The 9491-nt window shown below is 37.4% G+C and overlaps 1 protein-coding gene across 1 annotated transcript; it reads left to right on the forward strand.

Annotated features, from left to right (window-relative positions):
• Window positions 1–2086: 2086 nt before the first annotated feature.
• On the forward strand, window positions 2087–8981 carry tmem160 (transmembrane protein 160). Its single transcript, XM_050062139.1, has 4 exons — window positions 2087–2437; window positions 2610–2634; window positions 6761–6853; window positions 7670–8981. The coding sequence occupies exons 1-4, from the start codon at window positions 2216–2218 to the stop codon at window positions 8005–8007; spliced, it is 678 nt and encodes a 225-aa protein (XP_049918096.1). The 5' UTR covers window positions 2087–2215; the 3' UTR covers window positions 8008–8981.
• The last annotated feature ends 510 nt before the right edge of the window (window positions 8982–9491 follow it).

Here is a 9491-nt window from a genome sequence, read left to right on the forward strand (position 1 = left end):
TCAAGATGTTCAGGAGGCTTTTATCAGGAGCCAAATTATCTGCAGAGGTCTCTTCCTCTCCAGAACAAACAGACCCGGTGATTTAAACCAGTAAAATCAGTGAATTATTCATTTTCTTGTTAAAAAACAACAACTGTGTTTTCCAATGCTTTAATTGCACAGGTGCTGCGAACTACGGTGGCTGACACAAAAATGTGAATGGCCCATCAAGAGCCAGTGTTTAGTTTGTCCATTCTGGGCTACTGTAGAAACATGACGGTGCAACGTGGCTCTGTGGATGATGACCAGCTACCTATGTAGAGATAAAAGGCTCATTCTAAATTAATAAAACATGATAATCCTACTTTCAGGTGAAGAAAACATTATGAGATTATATTTCATTTCTTCCAATATATCCCTCCTAAATCCTACACACCGGACTTTTAAATCCTCAGATTACTTATTCACATCTCTCCCAAACTCCTGATTGTTCCCTTTGAGTTCCTCTTCTAAGATGTTTTACACACTTTGACAGTATGCGCAGTATCAGCTTGTGCCTACAGGATGTCACTGTTAGGGAAATGCTTCCTTCACATTGAAATATTTTGCATGTTACTTTTTCAAGCTTGTCGAAAAAGTCTAAAGTCTTAAAGTCCTTAAAATTATTATAATATTTGTTATAATTATTCTAAATGACATAGGTATTCTATTACCTGTTTTTTTATTTTTTACACCTAAAAAGTTAAAGATGGCAAACAGTCATACAAGTGCTTCTTTATTCATTTATTTATCTTATCTGTTTATAACTTTATATCATCACTTTCAACACAATGCATCTGGTGGTCAATATAGTCACTTTGGAAAGCAATGCTTTACAACATAGATATTTTTGGCAGATATATAGGCGAGGAAAGGTTGTGTTAGGGGAGTGCATATTTATTTTTCGACACTGGGTGGTACTTTGACTGTAGATAAAATTGGGTTTATTACTCATTCATTTCATTGGCTGGTAAATAGACTGGGGATAGTTGTATATTAGTTGTAAATACATTTGGGAATTTGTTGTGAAATCACGTACGAGTAAAAGAAGAAATGTAAGAAAGGGGCAGGGACATGTAAGTTTTACTTCTACCTACTCCTTTTGGACACTGTTATCTTTGTCTTGTTTGTTTTTTATTATTTATTCTTTCAAATTTTTGGTTTGAAATAAAGTCATTTATTCATTCATTCATTAAATGACCATACACCACAAATGAAAATAATGTGACAAGTACCCAAACTCTCACAATCTCACACTCACACACAGGGGTTTGCCTAATTGGTTATAAAGTTGTACGATACACATAAATCAGTAGTTTTGGTTAGTCATTTATTACATATTCTTAAGTTTTATATTATTTTAAGATATGTATCTAGAGCTGAACTCTTAAAGCAGGAAATGAGGGCAATTTCTTTAAGTATTTTGTTTTCTGAATATAAAATTCAGCTAACAAAAATGAGCAACTTAATCATATATTGTTCATTCTTGGAGAAATTTGGATTTTTGAATATCAGTTATTAACAAATCAGGTTCTTTGACTGAAATGTTCTTGCCAAAATGTCTTTGGAGATCCAACTTAAAAAATCAGTTCAGAAGATGTCACATGTTCATTCACACATTGAAAGAATAAATGTTCTAATGTTTCTATCATATTGTTACAAAGGTGCATTTGTCATGTCAGGTAGCCTGTGTATCTGTAAATAATAAAATTCACTGGATAATATGTGTGAGTTTATTTTTAATCCCTGTGAATCCTGGTTTGGCCATGTGTTTTCTCTGAGTGTATTTCTAAATTGAAGGTGTTTTTTGTTTGGTTGGTTTCTGTCTGAACGTCATCAGTCATAGCCTTGTACTCTGGCGCCCTCAAGTGGCCACAATTTGTCATTGCAGGACATTTTATTTAATTTAGAGGGGAAATATAGATATAAACAAATGCACAACGCAAAAATAAAGACAAAAATCAGCTGTGGTTTAAAATATTATAAGTTATGGTTTTCTATAACTCGATTGTGTTGTTTCCGGTCGGTCGCAAGATGGCGCTGAATCAACTCCGCTCATCTTTCCACCTCAGCGTGCTTCACTCTTCCGGGTGTGTCGTTGACCATGTGAGAGTTCACAGGCCACGCAGAGGTCGTGTTGTGCTTGTGCTTTTGCTTTAGCACGACTTGTTTGTAGCTAGCTGGTCCCCGTGATGTGATGGCTTTCCTGAGTCTATTCCTGAGAAGGCAGCTGCCGCCGGCCGTGTGTCACTTCGCCTGGACAACAGTGAAGCTGCTCCGGTCTCCCTGCGCCGGGGCGCCGCTGCGGAGGCTGCACAGCTCGCCCCGGCTGCGGCTCGGAGAAAAGGGACCGTGGGGGAAGAGCCGGGGGCCGGAGCAGCAGTACCAGCTCACAGACCTCGACAAGGCGGACGCTTTGGTAGGAACATGTACATGGAGATCATATAGCGAGCTTCCTATACAGAGGAATGTCCCTTCTGGTTTTGCTTTCGTTTCTCCTCCTCTGTGTCTCTGTAAATCCACAATAAGTAAGTTTATACAAGAAAACTGAGGTTGGTGTTCCTAATAGGTGTCATCTCTGTCTTTTGCAGATGCTGAGGAAGTCCCATGAGACAGGTAACCTCACTAAATTCATGCTGGATATTTAACTTTTGTCAGCATAAGCCTCCACCTCATACACCAGAGCTGTTGTGTGCCCAGCAGCTACACTGTAGGTTTACCACACTTACAGGAGTAACAGAGCAGCACCTGATGGGTTATGGAAAAATATCCCAGTTAGTGAAGATGTAGCAGGTGTTTTACCTTTGATAGGTGGTGGAAATGCCAAATTTGACATCATAATTTGGAGGACTTACTTAATAGCATTGACATAACCGAGTAATAAGAAAGCTGCAGAAAGCTGACAGGGTGTCTGCGGGTCCTTAAAGAGTCTTAAAATGTCTTACATTCAATTGTGTAACAATAAGGTGGCGTTAAAAGTCATTAAGTAGTCTTAAACTTGAATTTGTGAGGCCTTAACTACTACAAACATTTTATCTAATTTCATTCATACATCTTTTAATTTCTTGTTTTTTGTTGTACGTGAAAGTCTCCACATTTCTAATGTTACAAATCTTTAAAAAAAATATAGTGTCATTTTACTTCAGTCTTACACTTACCTGTCGGCAAAATGTAGATCAACTTAACTCACTCTAATAACCGTATTCCTACATAGCACCTACCTCTTCACAAGACCACATATATACCACTTATCCGCAATGCTTACCTGCAGTGCTTAAATAATTTGTCCAAAAATCTGTCCTAGATTTGATTATAAGGTGTCTTGAAAGGGTCTTAAAATAGCATTACATTTAACTGATAACTGTAGACACCTTGTGTAAAAAGGTCAATAGAGATGCACCTAATGATTATTTTCATTATCAATTAATCTGCTGATTATTTTCATCATTAATTGATAAATTGCTAAGTGACAAAAAAACAGTGGAAATGCTCCTCACAATTTCCCAGTGCCCAAAGTGAAGACTTCACTTTGCTTCTTTTGTCCAACCAACAATCCATAACCCAAAGACTCTTCATTTATTATCATAAAATGACAAAGAAAAGCAGCACATTCTCACATTTGACAAGCTAGAACCAGCAAATGATTGACATTTTTGCTTTGATTATGAAAATAGTTGCAGATTAATTTTCTTCCAATGGAGTGATCGACTGATCTTTCAGCTCCAAAGGTCAGTATGGGTGGGAATCAGAGGATCCACGGTACGACATCATGATACTTAAGACAAGATACAGTATTATAGCGATTTTAATTATGTTGTGATATGCTGAGTATTATGATTTTTAAAAAATTCAATATATTGCGACCTATGACATTTTTTCAGCTGTAAATAATTTCCCCAAAGGAACATCTATCAATATATGTTTTATCTAATTACAAAGTTTTCATTCTGTTCATCTCACTTCATTTTTTGCAGCAGCAAAATGTATCTAGCGAACTGAAGTTTAATATGTATTTGAAATATTAATAAATTGTATAATGAAAAAAAATCAACGTGTGTGACGATATGATATTGCCACACAAAAATATTGCAATATTATGCTGTGTCGATTTTTTCCCCCACCCCTAAAGTTCAGAGGGTATACAGTAACTTTAGTGAGGAGGAGTGAGAAATATATCATTTAGTTTAGGGATGATTGAGCTGTTTGTTGATTGACAGGGTTTCAGTCTGTCACAGTGATGGGAAGTGACACTGAGGTTCAGACTGGAGTCAGAACTTTATTTAAGCTCTGAGGAGGCAGCGGGGAGAGAGGAGTGGTGTGGGTGTAGTGATGAGCAGGCAGCACAGGCAAAAATAATACTGAGATTAAAAATAAAAAGGGAAACTCAGCATTATACAGAAAGTGTCTTTATTTATTACCTTTATCTCATCAGCTTTATTGTTATTATGAGAGAGATTACGTAATATAAGTCCATGTATGAGGGCTGTAACTAACAATTACTTTCATTATCCGGTAATCTGTATATTAATTATTAGTTGTTTGGTCGATAAAATGTCAGAAAATGGTATAAAAAATTTTTTTGTTGTTTTCTTTGCAAATTAAAGATATTAAGTTTACTGTCAGAGAAGTTAAGTAACCAGAACATATTCACATTTAAAAGATTCAGTGTGTAGAATTTAGGGTAATATATTCTAATACGTATGCCTTCAAGTGCATAATCCCCAGTAAAGAAGAAAAGTTGTGTTTTTGTTACCTTAGAATGTGCCCTTTATATCTACAAAGAGAGTGGGTCCGCTTTCACAGAATCTACCATGTTTCACTGCCATGTTCCTACAGTAGCCCAAAACAGACAAACCAAACACTGGCTAGATAGGGCTCTTCACATTTTTGCACCGCCCACCGTAGTTAGCAGCCCCTTTGGCGATGAGCAGCATCTTAAAAACACAGATTTGTAACATGGAACCGCTTTATTCAGTGTTTTTTACCTGATCCATTTGTTTTGGAGAAGTAAAGACCTCCAAGGATAATTCCACTCCTGGTTAAAACCTCCTGAGTAATGAACACTGCAGGAATCCTAACTGGGAGTTCACGCTTGGTACACGGGAGAAAGTTTAACCTGGTTGCAATCTGCAGTCCTCACAACTAGATGCCACTAAATCATATGAATCCCACACACTGCTCCTTTAAGAAGAAGCTGGAATCTGAGAATCGTACTTTTTTTTCTTTAAAAACTACTCAGAGTGGTTAATAATCGACAGACAATTGGTTAATCATTGCAGTTCCGCCCTGTCTAACACCACGCCATTCCACCCTGAGCAGAGGTCTAATCAGACAAAATGTGTAGGTGTGCAGAGCCTCAAATTAACGGACTGCTCATATCAGACCATCTGCCAAAAACGTAGGAGAAAAATATCTTTATCCAAATCTCTGCTTTAATGACTGCCTGAAGTTTTTGCTTGAATACGCCAACATAGGTATTTCGATGTGAACAAAGTGTGTCTATGTCCAAATTCCAATTGTACCACTACATACTCAGGGTGTGTACAGGTCCTTAAAAAGTCTTAAATTGTCTTAAATTCAGATTCGATGGGTCTTAAATATTTTCGATCACATAACTGAGAAAATTTCTCCAGCCTGACAGACCCACTGACTGTTTACAATCATTGGACAGACTGAAGAATTACAATAATAAATAGCGTTTATGACAGCGATTAGATTTTGTTTTCTCTTTACATTAAACACATTAAACTTAAACTCACTCAATTGTTGTCATTTTTTTTCTTACTGTTCTTTTTAAACTGACATCAGTGTGTTTACTTGGAAAGTCTACTTACACATGTGTCACACACACTCACACACATATAATGTGTATTTCCTTTGCAGGTTTGGTCTTAAATTTCATATTAGGTGATATTAAAAAGGTCTTAAAACATCTTAAATGTAACTTGGTTATATCTGTAGACACACTGATACTGAATACACAGTTTTTACTAGGGATGGGCAGCACAAGCAAAAACACTATTCGAAAATCGTGGCAACTATTCGACAATTTTTTCGAATAATCCCAATCCTATACTGCCCTTGTGCGGTTAGGAGCTGAATTGCATGTCAAATAAAGGGGGGAAATAAAACGGCCAATAGTAATAGTCGCATAAAAAAATCGATTTTTCAAAAATAAAACGACTATTCAAAATTCGAAAATCGTGACCCATCCCTAGATTTTACCATTCTAATTGTGATGATGTACTGTTTTGTAATAACAGGAAATTATGTAATATGTTGGCCCATTGACATCACACCACAACCGTGGAACTCTACTGCTAATTAATCTTTACAAAGAGAACGCACGCTTTTTCTGACAGTGTTGTACTTTTTTTGGTTAAGCTCGTTCTTTAACTGTTTTATATCGACGTCTGCACTTTGCATCAATGTTTTGCAGCCATGAGGAGCTCCTCCATTTTCTCTCTGTGAGGTTCATTGTGGAACAATAGTGTTCATACTCAAAAAATCAAATGTTTTCTATCATGCATACTGACACCTTTGAGTATATTTAATTTTACCACAGACATAGTATGTAGTCTGGAATTGGGATACAGTTTATGATATGGGTTTTTCTCATTGATTGAGTTTTTATATACAAGTTTTAAAGTAGTGGAACTTGTCTGATTCTGGCTCTCTGCACACATTTCTGCTCAGGCTGTAACGTGTCATCTGTTTTTCTCTGGCTCTGACCATTTCGCAGGATTCCTCTCGTGGTTCAGGAACGGTCTGCTGGCAACTGGAATTGGAGTCATCGCATTTGTCCAGAGCGAAGTGGGACGAGAAGCAGGATATGGTACAGGCTCCAACTATTCAGTCTTCTTTTTCTTTTTTTTAACACACAACAGAGCTGCAAACCAGCACACTTGTAGCCAAAACTCTACGGTAGTGCAATAACAAACAGTAGTAGCTTGTGATTCAGGCTCAGTAACAAAGAGTTGCTCTCGTCCTAAATTCTTTAAAACTATTGGATTTAAGAAAAATAAAAAGGCTTTAAGAATCAGTGAATGTCCATGAAATAACTAGAATAACTAGAGTTTGTATTCAGCTATAGAATGTGCACCACCTCAGCCCTTTTTGTTCTCAATCAATTTCTAGGAGAACCTTAAAATCTATTTTTTAATTCAGCAAATAAATAATTTCACAAGGATTTCTGCAATTGACTGAAATCATGAGTACATAAAAAAGAAGCTAAAATCCTTGATATTTAGTTGTATCAGTGTCATGATTACCTCAGTTGCTAGTTTTGAGTATAATTTTTTTATAAGGCCTTTATTAAATTATTAATTAGTCTTTGAGTTTGATGCACAGGAATGTTTGAAAACCATGGAAACAAATTGAAGTAACAAAGCTTGATAAATGAAGTCATGATGTCACAATAAGAGCATTACACACATGTATTTACACTCTCAAAGATCAATGATAGGCACATTAGTAGAGATGAGAGCTTATATTCTGTTTAAATCATTTAAATATTGTATTTTATGTTTTACTTTTACACAAATAGTTAAGAAAATATTAAGGCCCAGCCCGCCTCCATCCAAAATTTAATTACAGTGAGAAAATTAATTGGATCTCCACAATAATACCCTGTCAATCTGTTTTTCCTCAGCCTTCTTCATCCTGGGAGGTGTGTGTGTGTCGTTTGGCGGCGCCTCGTACATTGGCAGCCTCTTCGCCTTGCGGAGGATGATGCTGCTGTCTGTGCCAGCGCTGCTGCTCCAGAGCGCTGTGGTGGGCAGCGCCGCCCTCTTCTGGCTCTGCGCGGTATCCCTCTACATCGGCCGCCTGGAGGTGGAGATCATCCACGAGGGGGAGGAGGAGGAGGGAGAGGATGATGAGGAGTGCCGGGAGTGCCGCGAGAGGCGCGAGCACCGGGGTTACCGTGGCTCCCATGACAGCAGACATCAAGACAGTGAGGACGGTGACGGCAAGGGGTCGAAGAAGTAGAGATCTCGGACAGACAGGGTGTGTGTGATGCTTTGATTCAGGGCTTCCCGTGTGAGTGTGTGTGTGCGCGTGTGTGTGTGTGCGCGCTGTGAGTCTATGAAGACACAGACCTATTGTTCATTGTTTTATTGATGTAAAGATTATTGTTTTGGTGAAGAAAGACTTTTAGATCTTTTGGAAGATGCTGAAATTTTGGTAGTTTGACTACATTCACTTCTGGTGAATAAATAAATAGCCTTTTTTTGTAAGATTTCTTATCAGATTTATTCAAAGCTGCTTCACTTACGTTATCAATCTGTGTGACATGTTTTATTTACATCCTCACAGTCACAGGCATGCTGCAAAGACTCACTGAGAACACTGTATGCAATCACTCTAAGGCCATTTCAATGGCTCTTGGTCTTATCTTGTTCAACATAACTGTGATTTACAACTTGAAGTTTTCAGAAAAATACAATACGCTGGTTGTGATACACAGTGATGGACATACTATGTGCATGTTTCAGGTCTTTTTGTTTTTTAATCAATGAGGGATAAATTTAGGATCAATTTAGGATATTTTTTTTTTTACAGAGGTTTAAGTTACCCTGTGAAGTAATTCTTTTTATTTTGTCTTGTAAGGGCAATAGCACTTTGTCAGTTTTTGTTTGTCACCATAGTAACCCTAGTCTATATATGTATTTGGTTATATATTTGGCTCCATGTTGTTGTTACACATGTACAGTACCTAAATGTAACCATAAACCATTTTACCTTTTGAGTGAGTTTATCATGATCTGGTGATCACAACAACTGCTGTTTTAATGGATGTAAAGAGACATTCATCACATAGAAAAGCTGAAATTGAGTTTGTGTGTGGGAATCTGGGTTCACTATTGTTTACTTTTGTTTCTGCGTGCACCTCTTTCAGTGCACCCTACTGCGACTGTACATACAGTAATAAAATGAGAATAAATCTGACAGTAAAAACTTCACTATGTGCTTTTTTTTTGCTTTCACATTTAAACAGACCAGTGGTTTCTAAACAGGATTATGATTCATGACGCCTTTACAGGTCAATACATCTCAGGGTTATGAGATGATTGGCAGGATAAGACAATATAATATTCATATAAGCATTTCTAATGAAATACTGGCTGATTGTACCTCAGGTGTCCACAACTCTTTATTTTAAAGAGTGACAGGGCCCAAAAGTTTGGAGCCATTTAAATGGCCTATTGATTTAGTGCAGTGGTCCCTAAGGGACCCAGCCATGGGGGCAATATTTCAATCAATCAATCAATCAATCAATCAAATTTATAAAGCCCAATATCACAAATCACAATTTGCCTCACAGGGCTTTACAGCATATGATATCCCTCTGTCCTTAGGACCCTCGCAGCGGACAAGGAAAAACTCCCCAAAAAAACCATTAACGGGTCAATATTTCTCTTGAGTCATTAGTTCAAGGTCCACAGTTTAATAGTCAGTGTGATATTTGTGTT

The sequence above is a fragment of the Epinephelus moara genome, chromosome 2 (assembly GCF_006386435.1).
Source record: "Epinephelus moara isolate mb chromosome 2, YSFRI_EMoa_1.0, whole genome shotgun sequence".
Classification (NCBI taxonomy): Eukaryota; Metazoa; Chordata; class Actinopteri; order Perciformes; family Serranidae; genus Epinephelus; species Epinephelus moara.

What these genes read in the sequence shown, in the direction of transcription:
- tmem160 (XM_050062139.1), top strand. Translation starts at nt 2,216, where the DNA reads ATGGCTTTCCTGAGTCTATTCCTGAGAAGGCAGCTGCCGCCGGCCGTG. An exon ending in TCGACAAGGCGGACGCTTTG is followed by an intron (nt 2,438 to 2,609) that starts GTAGGAACATGT and finishes TGTCTTTTGCAG; the next exon opens with ATGCTGAGGAAGTCCCATGA. An exon ending in GAGGAAGTCCCATGAGACAG is followed by an intron (nt 2,635 to 6,760) that starts GTAACCTCACTA and finishes ACCATTTCGCAG; the next exon opens with GATTCCTCTCGTGGTTCAGG.